Raw genomic sequence first — 23,029 nt, 5'->3', positions numbered from 1 at the left:
CTTATTAGGTCGAGACCTATGCAATTTTGGATATGGCTTGGTATTCCTTTCAATCCACAACATCCAGTATCATCCTAACCTTCATATATTTTCGAAAAAATGTATTGGGTTATGAAATAGGTGAAATTGGATAACATTGCTAGCCAACAAAAAAGGAAGATGTAAAAGTTTGACGCAAACTTAATGTAAATAAATAGACACGCGCTATTCCACTTATTTGGTCTAAAGTCAACCAGAGAGAATGGGTAGCAGGTTTAATAAACAAAGACGTCTTGCTGAGTTGGGGAATGAAAAAATTAAACAAAATCTACATTTACTTGACATACATATTGCCATTAAAAATAATATCAGGGGAGCCCACGATGCAAAATGGGGATTTACTCGAGCGTCATTGAGACATATTAGGTTGCAAAGCTTAGATGATGAGAAGAAGAAAATGTTATATAATATATACCTTTTCATCGGTGGGGGAAGCGGCTATAGATTTTTAAATATGTAAAAAAATACTGTTGCATGGAAATGTTCGAGCGCGTCAGATATTGATAGCATCAATGTCCTACGTATTTTTAATAATGTTGGTAATCTGAGCGTTTGCATGATGTGAGTGGTTGTACGTAAGGGTTAAAAGTGCAAAGAAAAAAAATTAATCGATCGTGTCAGATTTTCTAAGGGGGTGTTGAGTGCAACGAAAAAAAAAGATCTCATTCAATAACCTGACGATTTCGATCTGACGCAAACTCGCGGCCATTATTATAATGTGCAAAAAAATGCGCTATTTTGAAATACTCTCAAGCGCGTCAGATTAAGATATATTTGGTTCATCTTTATGTTTTAGACGTGCTGTCTCATAATCTGTCGATTATCTAGAGGGATTCGCTTAATCTGACAAAAAGAATATTTTTTTTAATTCATTGAACCTAATTGAAAAGTTCAGGAAATGGCATGCAAATAAATAAGTGTATGTTTTTTAAGTAGAGTACTTGTATTTATAAGAAAATAATTTTAAAAAAATGCTCAAAAAAATTAAATTTTTTATAATCGATTGATTAATTAATGAAGAAAAGAGAAATGAAACTGTCTATGTTTTTTACACTTTTATTTTAACTAACGTTACTGCAGTTTCGTCCTATAAGGACATTTTCAAACTTATATATTGTATAAGTTTGAAAATGTCCTTGTAGGACGAAACTGCAGTAACGTCAGTTACAAATGAAAGTGGTAAAAAACATAGAAAGTCTAATTTCTTTTTTTTTTTCATTATGATTTCCTAACACGTAGTAACGGCTACATCCATCAATTAATTGATTAATTAATCATCTTCTTCATCACGAACGAGTCTCTGTGATCAGCTGTGATGGCGTCATGGCAACAGAATTCAGAGTGGGGACGGAATGAGAGAGTAATAGATAGAGAAAAAGTGAATAGAGAATAGAGGAATACAAACTCACCTTTCTTTACGTCACTCTCAAATTGTCAGATTACTGGAATATACACTTTTTAGCAGGTAATTAACTCACCCTACCTTAATCTGACGTGCTCGAGAATTTCTGATGATCAATTTTTTCTTAATAATCTGATCCTTTATCCCTCACAGGCGGCCTTATATATATATGGGGCTCATATTGTGGAGGTACTTAACCGGGTACAAGGTATCCCCCTGTATATTAATCTGCCGCGCTTTAGTAAATCCCAAAATCCCCGCTTGGGCTCTCCTATTAATGCATGTAATCAATCTGGCTAGAAGATAACAAATTCCTGAGTTTTTTCACATAGGGTTTGAATTCAACAGGCATGAGACTGTTTATATTATATTCCTCTTTGAAGATGATCATTTGGTGATCGAAACACGTGTCGAGGTGTTAAAAATAACGATTTGGTGTTGGGAAAAACTCCGGTAATATTCATTACTACACCAAAGGTTCCAAACAGTGCATTATAAGTATGATACTGTTACATAACAAAAATTTCTCTTGATAATGGTCACTTTTAATCATATGAGAAATGTATTCAGTAATCTGGATAAATTAATTTAATTGTTTACAATCAGTGATTCCATAATTAAATAAGTGAGGTACATATCAAGAAAGTGTATTAAGAAATAATAATATGAAATTTATTTCCTTTTTAAAGTTGCAGGCGAGCTCACTTGCTATGCAACATTCTTTAAGTGAAATTGATTGTGTTAATAATATAACAAAAAAAAAATCTTTATGTGTAACTCTTTGGAGAAATTGTTTTTTGTGCATATGGTGATGAAATATTTGGGAATATGAGGAAGAAAGTGGAAGTGATTTGTTTGTCATACAGAGTAAGTTTTTTGCATTAGGAATCGTTTAAAGACTGTATTGTCAACAATAATTACACTATTTTTGATCATTTGTAAATGTTTTGTGTATTGTTTCCTCATTTTCTAAATGAAATATTAGAATATCAACTCCTATTAAAAAACTTTGAAATATATGATGATATTTCTCATGTTTTATACACATCCAAAATATGCATCAACAAAGTTGATGCATATTTTGTAGAATTGTAGTAGAATAATTCCCATTATTATTTTTATAATTACCAAAAATTTATTTTTGTTTGTGCATACCCTAAAGGGCATAAGCATTCAGCCAATCTTTGGATAGCTAAGTAAGAAAATTAATATATTATAGTAGTAACGACTCCCTCGGGTTTCATTTTTTCGAAAGTTGGGAAATTTTGCTGGTGGGGTTGGGAAAATTTGGATTCCCTCCCCCCCTGGTATTTCTTTTCGCTACGGCCCTGTCTACAGACACAAATTAATAGTGAAAAACGGTTTAATTTTTGTACTGAGGTTAAAAATATATGGTTTCGATATAAAATTTACTAACCACAAAATATTAAATGCCTACAGTTTATAGATAGATAGATCTTTATTTTAAATAGGATATCCTAATAATATACAAATCAACTAGAATGGTAGAAATAAAAAAAAGGTATGTGTTACATATAGAAATGACTTAAATGTATGACAAACATAAGTTCAATAAAATATTTTTAAAGACATTACTACAAAAACAGCAACATTATACATTCGAAAAATTTCAATGCAATATGTAGAAAGATAAATTACATAATTATTTGAAATATATAAGGAATATTAGATGAATGGAATTATACCAATTACAGCTACAGGTAACAAAGACATAATACATATCATATTTGTACATTTGAAACAAATTTTTTCAGTTCATTTTTGAACATGTTCAGAGATGGGGTATTTTTAATTGCATTAGGTAATTTGTTGAACTGATCAAAACCCTTGAAAAACAATGAGTTCATAGTATTTTTGTTTTTTGTTCTGTTAATATATAAGTTATTATTATTTCGAGTGAAGTGGTGGTGAATATCGTGTTGAAAGACAATATACTGATTAAAATAAGATGGTCCTAAATTGTTCAATATTTTGTATACGAAGATCATTGTGAAGTATAGCAGTCTTTGGGAAATGGATTGCCAATTTAAAACATTGAGCATAATAGTGATAGGAGTATCTCTATGGCACTTCAAAATGATTCTCATACCACGATTCTGAAGTTTTTGGAGTTGAGACAATTTATTCTGATTGAATAGATATAGGATAGAGGAACAATAGTCGAAGTGTGGCTGGACAATTGACTTGTAAACTGTGATACTTGACTCCGTTGAAAGATTATTGTCAATTCTAGAAAAAAAGAATAATTTCTTCGAAATTTTTTTATGAATATACTCAAAATGTTCATCAAACGATAGAGTGTTATCTATCTGGAATCCCAGATATTTAGTTGAATTCACTATTTCAATTTTGTCATCATAAATGTTGAGATTAACAGTTTTGGCTGCATTTAAACTTGGTGGTGATTATCATCGGTTTAGTTTTCATCACATTCAGCTTGAGTTTATTAATTTTTAAATACTTGTTGACACTTGCTAGAGTATTATTCATTTTTTGTATAGCCATCGTAAGGTTCACATCGCTACATGCCAATAGAGTATCATCAGCAAAAAAGTTCATAAATTCACAGTCGACCAACAATGGCATGTCGTTTAAATATAGTATGAATAGAAGGGGTCCCAGAACATTACTCTGGGGAACTCCAACGTAATTATCAATTTCACAAGAGAACATGTCTTTAACTCTTACCCGTTGTTTTCTGTTGGTCAAGTAATTAGATAACCAATTATACACTTTGCCCTCAATTCCACATATATTCAATTTGGCTAGTAGTATAGACCTATCAATGGTCTCAAATGCTCTTTTGAGGTCAAGGAACACGACTACAACAAACTTATTATTATCCAGCTCAGATTTAAATTTGTTTAGAGATAGTTGCACTGATGACTCACACGAATGCAATTTGCGAAAACCCGATTGATTGTTGATTAAAATGTCGTTTTTTTCCACATATTCTATTAGTTGGTTATATACTGCTGTTTCAAGTACCTTCTCAATTAGAGGTAAAGTGTTGATTGGCCTGAATTCTTTACATTTAATAGTATGAGGAATTTTGGGTATAGGAACAATAGTACTACTTTTCAATCTTTCTGGTATTTCGCCAGTTTCAAGAGAGGTGTTGATAAGGTGCAATATAACATGACCGATAGTCTCAAAAAACTTGTTTCAATATTTTGAAGTTCCGGATTTCATGTATACTGCACTTATTATCCAAGGAAATTAAATTTTACGTAGGTCATTTAACGAAAGCAATCTGAATTCTGAGAAAGTTTTGTATAAATTAAAGTTTTTATTGCACCATGACTCTGAATATTCAATGCTCGCCACAATTTCATTTATGCTTTCAACAAAATAACTGTTGAAGTTATCTGATATTTCAATAACATCTTTTAGTAATATAAGTTCACCAGTTTTCTCAAACTGAATACAATTTGGAAAGTCAATGTCATCTCCTTTAACTAGTTTTTTGAGAGTTTTCCACATTTGTTTAGAGTTGTTTCTATACCGATCAATTTTTTCAAAATAATATTGATCTTTTTTTCTTTTCAACACATTGCCAACATCATTTCTCAATTTCTTGAAAGTTTCCCAGTTATTTTCTTATTCTAGATTTGAACAGTTTCTGAAAGCTCTGTATGCCCTATCACGATTCTTAATTTTACAGTGAACTTCGTTATCAAACCATGGCAAATGACTGTTAATACTACAATTTTGTATTGGAGAAATATCATCAATAACTGCTTTGCAATTATTCAGTATTTCTTTATAAATAACTTCAACATCAGTAGAATTTAAAGACCATTTACATGATATTAAGTTAATTTTTATAAGGTCCAAATTATAAGGTCCAAATATCAGTTATGAAAGCAACTATTCATGTAGTATAAAATAATCAAAACCGTAGGATCTTCTCAATAAAAAAAACATAATAAAAGAAATAACCGAAGACTCACATCTGTTGTTAAACTCAAACGTTAACTATTTTACTGGAGTTTTATCCCATCACCAATATCTTCCAGAGGAAGATTAATCTTCCTCTTGTTCACTTGGTGATTGAAACATGTGTCGAGGTGTTAAAAATAACGGTTTGGTGTTGAGATAAAACTCCAGTAATATTCATTACTACACCAAGGGTTCCAAACATTGCATCACAAGTCAACTGTTTTATCGCGTAAATAAAACAAATTAGCTGTTTACTCTGTTAGACACGCCTGAGAACCTATTGTAAAGCGAAACAAGTCATACGAATGTTTAAACTTTTATATCTTTCAGTGAAGTGTCGATCCATATATTTAATTATTGCCTTCATTTTAGGGATTAGACAATCCTGAAACGAACAGCTCTATCGCTTCTACCCCAGCCAAGCCCATTATCAACAACAATCATTTATCGAACTCAACCCCGCACAATTCCACCGAACACAGCCCAAGCCCCACTTCTGACACAGATTTGAGCGCCCTCCAATTGACGGAATACCGAAGAGCGCCTGAAGGTAAAGACGATGACGACTCCATTTTGGATCACGGCGACACCAAGGAGAAGACCTACTCTACCGACGTCAACGGTAAAGTGACGGTTCACGTAGTCGTAACCATAAACGGCAACGGCACCTTGGCCGATCTGAAGAAGCAGCGGATGCAGATCAGGAACAGTTCAAATGACGTTAACAGTATTACTTCTCCGGTGGGAAGCATCTCCGAAAATGATTCCAACGCGAGTCCCGTCACGGAAATAGTCCGGTTTACCGGGGATACGATGATAGAAAACATGGAATACTCGAAACCGAAAAGGTGTTGTATAATACAGTAGGTTGTGAAAATTGACTATTTTTCTAGGACGTTTTGTTTTTTATACATGATCCCATTTTTTAGATATATATTTTTATAGAATAGAAAGATACGTACTTAAATATTGAAAGAAAGCGGTAGTGACATTTTCAAATCGGAAATTATTGGCTATGTACTTTCCTTTGTGATATGATCATAACTATTTCTATATTTCTACCGGGTGGGGGTATGAATAGGATTAAAAACATCAATAATCACATTATAAAAAGCAACATGTCAATTTATGTGGCAGTGATATTGGATGAATGCTGATGTTCCTAAAAAGTTTATTCCAGTTCAAAAAAAATTATAGCATACTTTTCAAATTATGTAAGAGTTGTGAGAATTCTCAAGTTGTTTCCTTTTTTTTCTCACAGCAAACCATGTATTCTTGTTTATACTCTTCAGAACTGAAAAATGAAAACTTTGATGTATCATTAGAAAATCCAAGAGACAAAGTATTGAAAGAGATATTCTTCATTTTTAAATCATTCTCATGTTGGTGACATCTTGAATACTACAATAATTTTCAAGAGGCAATTTGTTGAATATTCTCTGAGCCTAAAATACAATTTTGTATACCTTGAAAACCTTCAAAGAAAACAGTTCTGGTTTTGTTCATAATATTAATTGAAATTGAAGCAAAAGTGATTTTCTGGAAATTTATGAATTGAGGCAAATTTGTTTTCAGAAGCTAAACCTATCTTTTGGGATATTTACAAATAATTGATGTTCTGAGGAAACAACTAGTTAATTATATTTAGTAATCTCCGAAGCAATAAAATAAGCCTCAGTCCAATTCAGATCAGTATTGAAAGGAAATCCACCATTGACGACAGTACAAATTTGTTTACAAATTGCACTAGTGCAAAGTCCACAGCTGATTTGCAAAATGAGATTGTGCAACTGCAAATGAATGAAAAAAACTATTGTAAAGTCTCAAATTTTTAAAGTCCAGAACTTTTCTAGGATACACTGTGTAATTATTATCTGACCATTGTGAAAAATTGTACCGTATGTTTCAAGATGATTTGTTTAATTTACTATCTATTTGGCAGGATTGTTAAGTCCCAAATTTCTTTCAGAAGAATATTTGTAGAGATTACCGCTGTATTCCATTGTAATCTATAAAACTTGTTGTGAATCTTTCTGGGAATCGCCACCTTCCACAGTTTGAAAGAAATGAAAATTGTACTAAGGAACTTCATCCGGGTGAAAAATGGCAAACTTCTAGTTTACTCCAATAACGTTGTGTAAATTCAATTATTTGAAAGGAAAAGGTGCTATCTATCTAAAACTTATAACATTTTATGAACTTGTGTATATTGAAAAAAAAACACAGATATTTGAACGTTTTGTAGGCCAAAATCTGCCTCCAGCTTCGTAACAGACAAAATCAACTATATCTTTCAATTTGTTCTTTCTTTCTCGACAGATGTCACAGGTGTTTTATGCCAAGAGAGTTTCTGAACGATATGTACTAGAAGTTTGCCTCTTTCACTTCTGAATAAAGTTCTCCATTGCAATTTTTTTTAGATTGCTGAAAGTGATAATTACCAGAAATATCCACGAAAATTATCTGATTTCCCCAACAAAAATTGCTTTTGCTCAATACTTACAACTCTCTGATACAGGTAGTTTATCTTGGAAACATACTTTATATAAAATGATTCTTATAATCTTCCAAGAATTATTTTTTCCCCTGGCTGAAACAATACATTTCTGAATTACATTAGTTGGAACTTCCATTGTCTGATATGATATGAAATGGTTTGAAGTCCCCGAAAGAATCAATGAAATCAAAATGAATAGCTGAAAATTACAATTATATCAAGTAAAACAAGAACCTGAAATGAAATTACAATAAAATCACATAGAAGCAACAATTGAAAATTAAGCAATGAAAAAGAAATAGAAATTGAAAGATTTCAAGCCAAGTTACTTCACGACGTTTCGATTGTTAGTATCCACAATCGTCTTTGGGTGATACTGAACTTATTCCTACGGGAGATGAATATTTATAGGTCATTCGAGTGCTTTCACATATTCCCTCTTTCCGCTTCACTAGTTTAGCGGGAACTGACCGTTTGGCGGGAGTTGGCCGTTTTCCGCTTAATTATGGGTTTCCATATGTTGCGTATTTCTACGCTAGCTTGGCTAAATGCTTTGTTGGACAATATATATATATATATATGCAGCTTCTTTGAATTTGCTCCTAAACCACTGTTCCTCCCTGTGAATAATCTCAGCTTGAGACCACTTGATGTTCAAACATGCTCTGCTATTCCTGATTTGCTGGTTTCTCCTCGCTGTATGTGTTTCTTGTGCTCGGCAATGCGGACTTTTAATGGCCTCTTAGTTTCACCAATATAGAATGTTCCTTAAACTTGGCTTGAAATATTTTATTTTTCTTTTATTGCTGTTCAATTTTCAATTGTTGTTTGTCTTTTATTCTATTGTAATTTCATTTCAGGTTTTGTTTTGCTTAATATAATGGTTATTTTCAGTTATTCATTTTAATTTTATTGATTATTTCAGCGATTTCAAATCATTTTATATCATGTTAGGCAAACAATGGAAGTCCGAACTAATGAAGTTCACCATGAAACATTGTCAACCACCTTTTAACAAACATTACATTTCTGTCTCTAATCGTTGAGTTTTTTTGTATATATCTTAGAAATCGACATAACTCATCATGATTTTTCTTTTCCACTTCATATACAGTAGAATTCATATATAACGACTATCCGTTTATAGCGACGATAATGTTGACTTAAGTTTAGTTTAATATTCAGTTAATGAGAAAATATACCGGTTAGTGCGACTCCCGTTTAATAGGTACTACTAAGAGGTAATATTCATAGAAACCTCTATTGATAGGTACCACTAACAGATATTAATAGATACGCCAGAGGTTCCAGTGTGAAGTTTTTGCCACTTGTTGTAAGGTCATAAAGTTCGACAAAATGAATTCTGTGAAGCGAGTGTTTCGCAATTGAAGAAAAAATTGCAATATTAAACCGATTAGAAGCCGGTGAATCAAATGCAGCCCTCGCAAAGAAGTTTGGTGTATCCCTTTCTACAATATCCACAATTAAAAAGAATAAAGATAAGATCGAGTCGCTGTTCAATGCCAATGTTTTGAAATGCAAACGGGTAAGGACAAGGACTTCTACTCATGAGCAGTTGGATAAGGCATTGTTACAGTGGTTCAAGCTTCAGCGCGACCGTAGAATACCCCTTAATGGACCTTTTCTACAAGAGAAAGCAAATTTTATTGCTACAGTTAGACATGCAAAATTTCACATATTCCATGAGTCGGATAAACCGTTTAAAAGTGAGACACAATATCGTCTGTGGTAACATTGCTGACGAGTCTATGTCAGTTCAACAAAGTGATGTACACTTTACTACCAGAAAATTAATCCGTTTTGTGCGTCATCCGGTTAGTACGATATAGTATACCCGGTCCCTTGAAGGTCGTTTTATTCGGATTCTACGGTAAATATTAAGTATTTTCAGCTAATATTCCCTATATCTCTAATAATCATTATATATTGAAATGCATTCTTCTCAAAATTATGACCTTGCATGAGATACCATAATTTTTGTGAGTAGAATCAAGGCATTTGAGAAAAAATCCGTTTTCTCTGTTCATATGATTGAACCTTTTCATACTTTATTACTTATTTGTTGATATAGTTCCCTAAAAGAAAAGTCAGATAATGTGGGATCTGGAAAATTGGGTGGACACTTACCAATTAGATATATGGTGGTTTCATATTCATTGTGAATTTCTTGCTTGAATAATGTAGCTTTATCTGAACAAACGTCTAGTGACTTTTTATACATTGTCGTGACTGATAATTTAGATCTAACCTAAGGATTACAATTTCTAAGTTGCAAACCTTTGATTGGGCAGCTTTTGCCTTTGCTTTTTTTTTAGGGGATGTTGATACCATCAACGGTATTGATAACTGAAACTGACAGAATGTTTTCTATGTAAGCTGCATTCGTTTTGACAACCCATCGAACAAGCAGGGGCATTCAGTGCATAGGCTGGGCTTTTAATGCCTTTGCTACCAATAAGTATAAAAAAATGGTTCAGTGTTCTTTTAGAGAACATCCTGAGTCAATCTAGACGTTAACTGGAAAGCTGTTTTAACTGACTCCTTGTCAGATCAGAATTGAGTGGGTGAAAAAACTGAGTTTCTGTATTTACTTTTTGTAAAAAAATATGTAACGTTCTTGTTTTCCTCAGTAACATAGACAAAAAATATCCACTAAACTGCTAGTTAGATTTTTATAAAAGTCCAATTTTCAAAAAGTGACACTAGTCTGCATTTTCATTTTCCCAACTTAAACTCTTCTTTTATATTATACTTTTGCCAATCATTTCATTGAAATATTCCTTTTATATTATTTCTTTTTCACCAGATGTGAATCTGCAAGTATCATATCAGACAGTAAATGTGGTGGTTTGTTTTGTCCGAAATATTTATCAATATTTGATAAATTTTTTACTTTAAAGTGAAGAGACGATATCGGGTAAGGATTTTATTTGGAGCACACATATTTGGCTACTCAGTCTATTTGACATTAGAACCACTTGTCATGTTAATTGTTCGCGCCATCACCTCCACTAAAAATATTAGGAATGCTAATTGGAAAATGAATACAATACAAAGTGAAATGAATTGAAACAGCAGATAAATATCATATGTGGATATTACAAACATGATCTACAGATGAAAGTTAATAATAATGACAATTGCACAGAGTAGCCAACTCGGAAAATTACCCATATGCTGGAAACAAAATACTTCTTCAAACCACGAGTAAATCTCAAAATTGGATACTTCAAACATCATCTACAGATGACAGCTGTCGCTGATGACGAATAAACAGAGTAGCCAACTGAGAAAAATTATATGTGTTCCAAAAGAAATCGTTATCCACTACTGTCTATTACTTGAAGATATTTCATAATAGTTCAATATCAAATAATCGGTTTCGGTGTAACGAATATTAGTTGTTGATTTCTATCTCAGCTATTCTTATATATTAATATATACCGGTCGAGATAGTCTAAGAGGTGGTTGACAAATCTTAATGAAATTTTTTAATCTACGTTTCAATTTTGGAGGGTTGTCATTTTTAGGAATACAACAGCTATTCAACAACTTAGCTTTCAAATTATAAATTTCAAGACCAAATAAAAAATTAAAATGTCTGATTCTGCTGCTCTTCCATATGGACATCATTTATCCCAAAATAAACATTTTTAAAGAATTTAATGTTCAGCAATTGTAGAAAAATTCAGTAACTGAAAAAGTATATTTTTGTTTTCAAATTTCAATTCCATCTACAATCGGAAGTAACAAATGAGTTAACAATGAAACCAGAATTGGTACAATATATTACTGCAGGATTTGAAAAAGAGCTCTCTAGATGGTTAACAATGTCACATTAAACGTATTAGTTAGTATTAAGTGTTATCCCTTTCTATGGTAGCAAAATGAGATCCATCATAAATCATGACCTTGTTATAAGATCTCACAGGTTGTAGTTTTCTTGTTAGTGTTACTAACGCATTTGATAATTACTCCATTGTGATAAATTTCACGTCTCCCATATAATCAAGCATCAACACTACTGATCACATCACATTTTTCATTTTGTAGTTATCTATAAGTATTATCGATTATTTATTTTTTATGTTTGAGTATTTGTATAGTAAACACTACGGCAATAATTAACTTACTATTAGTTGTTAAAGCTCAATTAGAAGCAAAATGGTTCAAATTAAGTCTACTTATTTATATTGTTTGTTGTCGAGTGGGTATATAATATTTTTTATAAAATTCGCCCACATGTATTATGATTTAGTTTCCTTAGTATAAGCTTTAATTTTGTTGTTGCATATATCAGTCATTTTATGATTATGGTATGGATCTAGATTTTATATTTTGTTAAGAGACTAATATCCGTTTATTACAGCTTCCACTCCACTTTATTAAAATCCTTCGGGTTTTTGTAATTGTTATATTGTGATATTTTTTAGATTTGTATAAATATTCAACTATTTCGTAATTTCACCATTTTAGTTTTCCCTTTTTTCTACATTCCAAAAATGTGATAAACTGTTTTCTCAGAGCTCCACTTAAATTTACTGCTGTCAAGGAGAGGAACCCTCTAATTTGCTTTCTGAAATTAAACAACAGTGGCAGTGGCTAAACTTGGCATGGAAAACCCATGCTTTGGCGAACTTTCTTGCCTTCTTGCACATCTAAAGTTGAACCCTTCAGCTTCTCTAGCCCTCAGAAGTATTTTGGACACTTTTGAGGATAGCTATAGGAGTGTAATAATTTACCTTCCTATTTTGTACCAAGAATATCTTGTAACTTTTTGAAAAATTTCAAATTCAGTTCCAGACCATTTTATTGATATTTCTCTTTTTTTTTAATTCAAATACTTCTTGCCAAAGAATGATTATTTACTTGCCACCATATTCAAAAATTCTTAATTGGCCAACAACCAAAATTTATTAAATAATTCTTCTGTACTTGGAGATAATATTCAATCGATTATTTTTATTCAATCATTATACCCGAACTTGTAATTTTCTTTAAATTACGTTACATTTATTTATTCGAAGTATGTTAAATTGTAATTTATATTTATTTTACACCACTTGCATTTGTCTTCTGTTTGGTTTCAAATAAAGTAAAAAAAAACTAAATACTTGATTTGTACTTTTCAGAACTAGTTTTTATTGAACATCTTTTCAAAATCCTCTCATCCTTCTCTCTTGTTTTTCTCTCAACACCTTGAAATAGTTTTGAAGGCAGTACAATATATACTAGTTTTCATGGTACTAATGCTCAAACCCTAGAGATTTATTTTGAATGTGTTTTGTTGGAGGGAGGTCCTTCTAGATTCTAGACAATAAATCAAAAGTTTGTCTCTGAAGGGTTTGCATGTCATATTATCTCCCAATCAGTGAAATGTTCTATATAATTTTCTCATTTGTTAATTCACCATCCAAAAATGGTAAAAGTAGTGCAAAGTAACACAATTAGGTGCGAACATTTTCAAGAAATATTGAAAAACAGTATTTTTGATTTCTTTTTCTGGTCTCAAAAACAAAAAACTTACTTATAGTACTTTTGAAATTAATTATAAATTTTTTCTGTATGACGTTTTGTTGCTCACCTAGGAATCAAAACTTTCAATAGAAGGTCTTCCTGCTTTCCGATATTTCATATCTCATTGACCTCCGATGATCTTGCCTTGTTGAAGCAGATCTTCAATTATCTTTTTGGATAGTCCCTCCATGAAGGTTTTTGCGTATGTTTTCCCAGTACTCTTGTTTCCTGTAAACCCACATTCCAATCTCTTCTGTATCAAAGACTTTGGTACCCCAACAGATGGTCCAGGGCCTATATATGGAGTTGATAGTTGATGGAATCGGCCGATACTTGATGAAAATCCATAACTTATTCAAAAAACACTTATAGTGAAATTTTCACTGAATAGTTTTACAAAAACGCAACACGTATTTCGCCATACAATGGCTTCTACAAGCGAGTCTTTACTAAGTTAGCAAAGACACGCCTGAAGAAGTTATTGTATGGCGAAACACGTATTGCGTTTTTGTAAAACTATTAGTTTTTGGGTTCATCAGTGCTCCTAGTGCGGCTTGGCTGTCTGTGAAAATACTGATTCGCTCATTTCTTCGAGGTCTTGCAAGATTGCATACACTTCAGTCTGGATGACTGATGTGTACTGACCGAGCCGATAACAGAAATGAAGATTTCTCTCAATACTGTAAATTTTCGCTCCTGTTTCATGTTCCGTTCTGTGTCTATCAGGTTCTCTATTCAATCCGTTGAGAGTTCTTCAGAAGTTAATGTTTTGCCATCATCTCGGATGGCATAATCAAGAATTAATGCTATAATTTAAGGATTCAAAACAAAGTAGTCAAATCACTATTCCTTGGTTGATTTCTAGTAAATATTGGAAGTTTGAATTGATTATGATTAATTATTGTGTCAGATAAGTGATAATTTGAATTTCAAAAGATGATTTATTATTGTATCCTCAGTTTCTTGATTTTTCATGAAATATGTTCCTATTTATAAAATTAGAATTATTATAATACCAGCGTCTTCGCAGAAAGTTACCTGATTTATGGTGAAAACTATTTGAACCATAAAATTAAAGTCGTCTATAAATGAATAAAACCAACTACAGTTGGTTTCATTGATTTATAGAATCTATTTTGCATGTTTGCATTACAAATAATATGACAAATATATTTTTAGCAAACCCCAAATAATTTTCTGACGGTAAATAATGAATGCAAATATAAAACCTGTTAACTGGATTTCAGAAAATATGTGAACAAGGTAATCATATCGAAGTGTACACGTTCTTCAATGTATCATGTTTGCTAGACGGAATATCAGAGTAACGCTGTGGAACATGAACACAATAAACCTTCAGAATCATTCAAACTCATATAAGTTACACATATTTAAAAACATACTCAGAACCTTATTACTAGAAAAATGCTATCATAGTTTCCAAAAATTTCAAGACAATTTTTAAATATCTTCAAAAAACTTAAATATTTCTGTTTTTTGGGATATATAATCTGAAAAATAAACAGGTAAATGAATAGAAAACTTGTTGAAGTGTAATAAACGAAAACTAAAAATTAACGCTGAAGAGTCCAGTTATTCATAAATTTTGCCTAGAAATTGAATAGTCAATGGAAAAATTAGATTTCTATAATAAGCTTTCTATATACATTTAGCTTCATTTTTCAGATTAAAAAGTAAGAAAGATTGACTCTCACCAAAAAATGTCTTTTAAATAATATCTTCAAATATGGTTACAAAAGGCTTTTATATGTAATAGTCTCGTATATATAGTTTCGTTTTTTAAAATGTGACTTGTCCCTAATTTTATATATATATATATATATATATATATATATATATATATATATATATATATATATATAACACTTGATTTCATATTCAATACCTTAACGGGGAGATGAGGTCAACTAAGAAGAAGAAGAACGCAGGTAAAACTCAACAACATTTAAATAGTAGGTAGTAGAGGGTTTATGGACTAATCTATTTCTGAACACATAACGAATACCATTTTACCATTATAGTAAGAAGTGAGTTGAGCAAGGTCAACAAATTTCTGAACACGTAACAGCACACCTTGATAATGACAAATGAGATTTTGTCGAAACGTCGGTGAAATTAGAGATAATATCACATACACGGATCAAATACCCGGAAAAACCAGTTCAGCATATATATATATATATATATATATATATATATATATATATATATATATATATATATATATATATATATAAGTTTGTGACGGTGTCCAAACTACAGCGCGACAAGCCAGAGGTCGCCCGCACGACAGTCATACCAAGCTCGAAGCACGCGGCCGTCACCGTCAGTTGTAGCTGTCTGATATTGGAGTAAACACATTCTTTGATTCATGGAGCATGTTGCTAATTGTTTTTAGAAAGTTGAACCAATAGTTCTAATAAACCCAAGCTGTACTCGTTGTTGATTCAGGTAAACCTATGTACAATCTTATAATTATTGAAACTTCTCTGAATACCTGATGTTGACCCCAGCTCCGTTCCTACTCATAACCTTGAAGCCTTTCCGCATCAAAAAAAACAACGTCGCGAGTAAAAAACATGATTCTTGATAAATTTTTTGGAAAAAACCAGAACGCGGTTACTTTTATGGATCTTTTTATAAGTGAGTGCACTCGTTTAAATTGTAAGGAAGAAAATTACGCAGAGATATTGAGATTTTTTTTGGAGGGACCGGCCCTCGACTGGTTCCAGAGTTTCTTAAAAATAACGAAGATTACAAGACCATGGGAGTATTGGAATTCTTTTATGGATACTTTTGCGGTGATAGGGTGGCCCGAAATAAAGTATGCATATGAATTTCGTTATTTAAATGGGTCGCTTTTAGAGTATGCGCTAAAAAAGAGAAATCTGCTTTTAGATAAAGACTCAAAAATATCAGAAAATACTCAAATAAATTTAATTGCTTTGGGTTTACCAGTGAAAATTCAATTGCATATAAATAGAAAAGATTTAAATACAATTGATAATTTAATGTCACTCATAAATAAGTTAGAAGGTCTTATAGAAAAAGAAAAAAAAATTAAAACAAAAATCCCACAGGAAAGTAAATCAGAGAAAAAACCATGCCCCTACTGCACAAAAAAAGGATTTCCTAATAGGTATCACTCTGAAGAAATTTGCAGGTTAAAACTCGCTGAGAATACAAAAAATGAGAGAATAAATAACACGAATATAGAAGAGAGTGTATCGTTTTCTGACGAATCAAAAAACGAATCGCGGCCTCACTTATCAGATTAAGAATTTGTATCGAGGATATCCTAGTCGTTGCAGTATATGACTCGGAAACAAATGTATCAATAATAAATTATGATACGATTGTAAAATTGAAATTGAACAAAAAAATAAGTGGGTAAAATAGACTAAACACATTCGCAGGCACTACGAATACTTTAGGCTCAATAAATTTAAAAACAAAGATTTTCAATATTACGAATACAATATGTTTTTATATTGTGAAAAGTGTTTCTTTTCATGATGACATTTTGTTAGGTTTAGATGCAATTAAAGAATTGAAACTTTGTCAGGATGAAAACTTGAAAATTTTTCAAAATGCCACAAAGAAATGTTTAAATAAGAATATGAAAACAGAGTCTATTTCAACAAACACAGTTGTAAACTGTGAGAGCTCTTTGGAAGATGTGTTGAATAACTACAAAGGATTGTTTACAGAAGATAAATTCGAAGTAGGCAAAACAAAGGGCTATGAGGCGTCAGTAAAACTTACCGAAAATAAATATATTGCGCGTAAACCGTACAAATGCGGATAACGAAGAAATAAATTCACAAATAAAATCGTTATTGAAGGTAGGTTTAATTGAACGCTCTACTAGTCCTTTTGCATCTCCGGTGACTCTTGTTTTAAAGAAGGAAGAAGGGAGAAAGTCACGGTTATGCGTAGACTATAGCGAACTAAATAAGATAGTCATACCGGAATGCCATCCATTCCCAATTATTGATGATTTATTAATTCGAGTACGGGATTGCGAATTTTTTTCTAAATTAGATATTAACTCGGCTTTCTGGTCAATCTCGATCAGAGAAAAAGATAAATATAAAACCGCGTTTATTACCCAAAACGGGCGTTGGCAATGGAAGTGCTTACCTTTTGGTTTAAAATCATTTCCGGCAATATTTCAGAGAATTCTGAGTGACGTATTAGCGAAAAATAATCTTGAGACTTTCGCGATAAATGACATCGATTATATTTTGATTTTCTCAAAAAATTATTCAATTCATTTACGCCACATCAACGAAGTTCTCATAGCCTTAGAAAAAGCGGGGTTTAAGGTAAACAAGAAAAAATGCACATTTGCAAAAAAATCAGTTATCTATTTGGGTCATGAAATCAAAGAAAATGAAGTAAAACCCGTAAATGATAACTTAATCGCAACCAAAAATTTCCCTACACCGCGAAATCAAAATGTTAGGCAGCTTTTGGGCAAAATTAATTTTTACTTAAAATATATAGCAAAAGCTTCGATTGAGTTAGAACCACTACATAATTTACTCAGAAAAAATGTAAAATTTGAATGAACACAAGAATGTGAAGATAGCTTTAAAAAATAAAAAAACTATCTCAGTTCTGATCCGATATTGGCAATCTTTGACCCAAAACTTCCTATATACATTTTCACAGATGCATCAAAAAAAGGAGTAGCGGCAATTTTGAAACAACCTCAAAAAGACAACTCTATAAAACCCGTTTTTTTCTTCTCTAAAAAATTAATAAAATCACAAGAAAGTACACGCGCTATTTTCTTGGAAGTCCTGGCGATAAAAGAGTGTATTCTATATTGGCAATATAAACTTACAGGAAATAAATTCACGATTTTTACAGACCACAAACCGCTTGAACATTTCAATGTAAAAAAGAGTAAAGATACTGAACTATTAGCTTTATTAAACTACATTTCAAATTTTGATTTTGAAATCAAGTATAAACCAGGCGAAAATAATGCAGAAGCAGATAGCTTTTCTCGAAACCCAGTACTAGATGAAAATATAAGCAGTGAAACAGCTATAAAAATAGTAAATTTTCTATCAATGTAAGAATTGATAAATGATCAAAAACAATTGAACATAAATAAAAAAGATAAAATAGTAAAAAAAAAATAACATTTGTTATAAAATCCTAAATAATAAAGAAAAAATATGGGTTTCGGAAAACTTAGGTATTCAAATGATAAAAAAGGTTCACAATGAAAGTCATATTGGAGTGAAGCAGCTAACTCTAACTTTAACTCCCAAATACTATTTTAAAAAACATGCATAAGCATATAAAGCTTATTTGTCGAGCATGCGACACATGTGTAAGAAATAAATCAAGGTTCGGTAATTTTATTCAACCCCTTTCTCAATTAGGTCCAGCGTCGCAACCCTTTCAAATAATATCAGTGGATACAATAGGAGGGTTCAGCGGAAATAAGTCACCAAAAAAATACTTACATTTAGTTGTAGACCATTTCACGAAGTACGCCTTTGCAGTGACCTCAAAAACACAGACGGGAAAAGATTTCATAAACCTGATAAAAAAAGTTCAAAAAAAGGGAAAAATAAAATTACTTCTGACTGATCAATATGCTGGTATAAACTCAAAAGAATTTAAAAATTTTCCAAAAGCAGAAAACATAACAAACATTTTCACCGCGGTAGATTATTGCCCCTTTTCAAACGGACAAATCAAACACTAGTTAATTCGATTAGGTGTAAAATTTTTGAAAATAATGACAGGCCGTGGTCAGTCATAGCTGAACAGTGTGTAGAAAACTACAATAACACAATACATAGCAATACAAAATTCACACCGAATTATCTTTTGAACGGAATCGATAAATCCTTTTTCCCTTCGGAACTCAACGAAAATAACCTAGAAAATCTGGAAAAAACATAAAGATTGCATTTTTGAATGCAGAAAAAATTCATAATCAAAATAAAGTTTATTATGATAAAAATAAACGAAAAATAACATACGAAGTCGGTGATCTTGTTTATATTCAGAACGGAAATCGTTTAAATAGAAAAAAGCTGGATCCGATCAGGGTGGGTCCTTTTAAGATAAAACAAAAAATTTCTGGTTTAATGTATGTTATTGACTCGGGGTTTAAAAAACACCAGAGTCAAACATTTATATGTATCGTTTATTTAGCACAAGCTAATGCAGTTACAATATTAGTCTTAATCTAGGTTAAAAATTTAAATGTCACAATTAAAATTTAAAATTTAAAATCATGTACATTGAAACATATAAATAAAAACAGCACAATAAATAAAATAAAAAGAAGAAAAAAAAACTGTATTAGCAGGTTCCTATACTAAACACTTTGTAGGTCTAAAAGGTACACTTTTAATTTTCTTTTAAATTTTCCATGCAAGTAAAATAATTCCCTATTTCCAGACTCCTGTAACATATGCGGGGGGGGGGGGGGGGGGGGGGGTAAGTTTGTGACTGTGTCCAAACTATAGATAGCGCGACAAGCCAGAGGTTGCCCGCACGACACTCATACCAAGCTCGAAGCGCGCGGCCGTCACCGTCAGTCGTAGCTGTCTGATATTGGAGTAAACACATTCTTTGATTCATGGTTGCTAATTGTTTTTAGAAAGTTGAACCAATAATTCTAATAAACCCAAGCTGTACTCGTTGTTGATTCAGGTAAACCTATGTAAGATAAGCTCAAGGTTGCCCCTTTCCTATCATGCAGACATACGACTTATTTGTAGGTACTTGTGGCAGATACCCAACGGAAAAGACAACTAATCCAGCTAATGCCGCGCAAGCGCATTTGAAATTTGTCAAGCGCGATTGACAAGCGACTGAAATCCAATGTAAAACGCTACTTTCGCACAGGCACCTCTCTGAGGTCACCTTGAGAGTTTTTCTGAAGTGCTTGTGTACTGTCCTCAAAAAGAGTTCAAGTATTCAAATATTCTGACCCTTTGCCCTATACCTATGTCATCAATTAATTCCTGGAATCAATTTACCCAAACTACAGGTATTGTCAGACAGGTAACAATAAGTTTTTCATAAAATATACCTGATCATAATATTTTGAAGTTATATTACATCAGAAATTCTGAATATTACTGGAGTTTTTTCCCAACACCAAATCGTTATTTAAAACAAGTGATCATCTTCCTCTTGAAGATGATCACTTGGTGATCGAAACACGTGTCGAGGTGTAAAAATAACGATTTGGTGTTGGGAAAAAACTCCAGTACTACACCAAAGGTTCCAAACAGTATATCACAAGATCAGAAATTCTGTTTGTAAAGACATTCGAAACTAGAAGGACTATAATTTTGAAGTGATCTGTTCTAGTAACAAACAAGATGGGCGAGTTGTTTTTTCTATCATTTCAAATGTCGTTTTGAAGTACTAGTATTTCAATAACACACAACAGTTATGAAAATTGTCAAAACTAAACCAAAAAGCTGGTAGTATCAGCCTCATTGTTCTCAAATTATCCTTAAACACATTCAATGTCGGAAAAAAAATTCGGCTCCTTTCTATAGGGAGATGAAATATTAAGTGAGTACTGTTTGGAAATAACTATTATTATCAACTTTCAGGTAACAAAACTGAAGAAACTCTGGTTCAGTTGCTAGTTAAAGAACTAAGTTGTAAATCCTGCTCCGCCCAGATGTCCCCTCCGCTAATCCAATGTTTTTTTGGTCACCATGAATGCAGTAAGTGTATTGAGAAATCTGAAGAGTGTTCTATATGGGCTTCACCGAGAAATTCCAGTGGAAATATTTTTTTGGAAAGACTGTGTTTCAGAACAACGCTGAAATATCCTTTCGCCAATAAAGGTTGCCTTTTCTCAGATAAGGCATTGGAGGTTGCAGCTCATGAAAAAATGTGCATCTTTGGTTCCAAACCATTTCTTTCAAATGGAAAATGTAATACTGTGGGAAGTGACGCAATTGAAAATATTGGTTATGTGAAAACTGTTGAAGAGGGTCTATCCAGACGAAGAGCAGATACTGGAAAAGGTGAGTTTTCTTTCTGAATTTTTGTTATTTGCCCTATCTGTTCACTCAACAATTATTTTATGTATGAAAACGAAAATTTATTTCATGGCTTTTTACAGATTCGTCCGAAGAATTTTTGGAAGACGTTTTTGCCTCTGCATTAGAATGTCCAATCTGCTTGACGCAAATTTTACCACCCATAGGAGCGTGTCATAACGGCCATCAGATTTGTTCTGCATGTTTCTACCGAATAGAAGATTGTCCTGTGTGTCGTGGCCCGAAAATGTTACAGACCAACACATTTTTAGACCAAATTATCGAGACTAGATGTACGTTGCAAAAATGCTTCCAATGGCTGTCAAATTCGCAGAAAAGGTGGTTCCATTATTTGTCTTGAACTGGCGTGTGAATTTGCCTTCAAGTCGAATGCAGATGGAAAGGTTTGAAATCTGACTTCGTAGATCATTGCATGAGGAAACATGCTGACATGATCAGTTTGGAATCTAAAAGATGGTGGTATTTGAGGGATTTCAAGGCAGAACACCGCCCTCAATTCAATCTGATGTATGTTCACAGTGTTATGTTCAGATGGGGCTGGGAGAGAAATGGTCTCTCAAGAAAATTCTCCGTGAATCACATAAGACATAAAAAAACCTCGACATCATACACTTTCGAACTCAATATAGTCTATCCTGGATCTGATAATGTATTTATAAGTTATAGTGACAAATGTTTTTCTGTTAGAAATTTTCTTGGCATATCTAGGCTCCTCATCAAATAGTTTTAGCTGAAAAAAATATTTTAGATCTTTGTGATATTCACGGTGATCTCAGCTATATTATAAAAATCAATAAAACTGTTTGAATCTTCCATTTTGTTTTATTGATATCTGTATTATTCAAATGATAATTATCCTATCAACCCTTAACATGCACTGGTTGTTAACGAAAATTGAACTTGATAAATATTGAGTAAAAATATTTTTATCTATTTACCAGACGTGAACATAGTTAGATTAGTCTAGAGAAAGGTTATCAAGTGCCTGATATTTAGGTATAGAAAAATATACCTGTATTTGCTGTAGTTTCCTCCTATGATGACATTTTTAATGTCAATATACAATATACCTAGTGATAATGTCAAGTCAGAAAGTTTCACGTACTGCTTCGATAAGTTTGTTGGGAGTTAAAATGGACACCAATATATCTAGCACAATCATATCGCTAGAATTGCAAGAGATGCTTTTCAAAAGCTTGGAACACTGTTCCGAACCAGAAAACTGTACACACCTCAGCAAGTTTTTATGCTTTATAAAGCTCATATTAGACCTTCTTTTATATATATATATATATATATATATATATATATATATATATATATATATATATATATTACAATGTAGGTTTTCACGGATGGTGAGATTACACCTCTCGAAGCAAAGCAGTAACTCGTCTTGATAATGCCATCTGAGATGATGGCGAAACGTCGACTATCGAATAGTACACAACGGATGAACACCCGGAAAAACAACACATCATATATATATGAAATAAAATCTCG

General features: G+C 32.3%; 2 protein-coding genes across 6 annotated transcripts in view; both read left to right on the top strand.

The window, feature by feature from the left end:
• The window catches only part of MYPT-75D (Myosin phosphatase targeting subunit 75D), a 41,162-nt gene extending 33,272 nt beyond the window's left edge, over nucleotides 1-7,890 (top strand). Inside the window, exon 8 of the mRNA XM_074172514.1 lies at nucleotides 5,777-7,890. Within this exon, the coding sequence (XP_074028615.1) occupies nucleotides 5,777-6,271 (495 nt within the window). The 3' untranslated portion in view covers nucleotides 6,272-7,890. The remainder of the gene's footprint in view (nucleotides 1-5,776) is intronic.
• Nucleotides 6,114-22,339, top strand: LOC111509187 (uncharacterized). Of its 5 annotated transcripts, none has more exons than XM_074172515.1 (3): nucleotides 6,114-6,252; nucleotides 21,068-21,490; nucleotides 21,589-22,339. In XM_074172515.1, the coding sequence occupies exons 2-3, from the start codon at nucleotides 21,139-21,141 to the stop codon at nucleotides 21,864-21,866; spliced, it is 630 nt and encodes a 209-aa protein (XP_074028616.1). In that variant the 5' UTR covers nucleotides 6,114-6,252; nucleotides 21,068-21,138; the 3' UTR covers nucleotides 21,867-22,339. The 5 variants fall into 5 exon arrangements, with proteins under 5 accessions (XP_074028616.1, XP_074028619.1, XP_074028618.1 ...); XM_074172518.1 differs by lacking the exon at nucleotides 6,114-6,252 and adding an exon at nucleotides 15,791-15,911; XM_074172517.1 differs by lacking the exon at nucleotides 6,114-6,252 and adding an exon at nucleotides 19,979-20,150.
• The last annotated feature ends 690 nt before the right edge of the window (nucleotides 22,340-23,029 follow it).

This window comes from Leptinotarsa decemlineata, unplaced genomic scaffold (assembly GCF_025532065.1).
Source record: "Leptinotarsa decemlineata unplaced genomic scaffold, Ldec_3_MD MMD2_tig00000133_RagTag_RagTag, whole genome shotgun sequence".
Classification (NCBI taxonomy): Eukaryota; Metazoa; Arthropoda; class Insecta; order Coleoptera; family Chrysomelidae; genus Leptinotarsa; species Leptinotarsa decemlineata.
Note: the sequence above shows the minus strand (reverse complement) of the source record. Positions and strands in the feature narration are given on the sequence as shown.

Bases quoted from the DNA above. Each gene is read 5' to 3' on its own strand.
- LOC111509187 (XM_023164878.2), top strand. The intron at 21,491-21,588 runs GTGAGTTTTCTT...GGCTTTTTACAG, and splicing joins AAGAGCAGATACTGGAAAAG to ATTCGTCCGAAGAATTTTTG.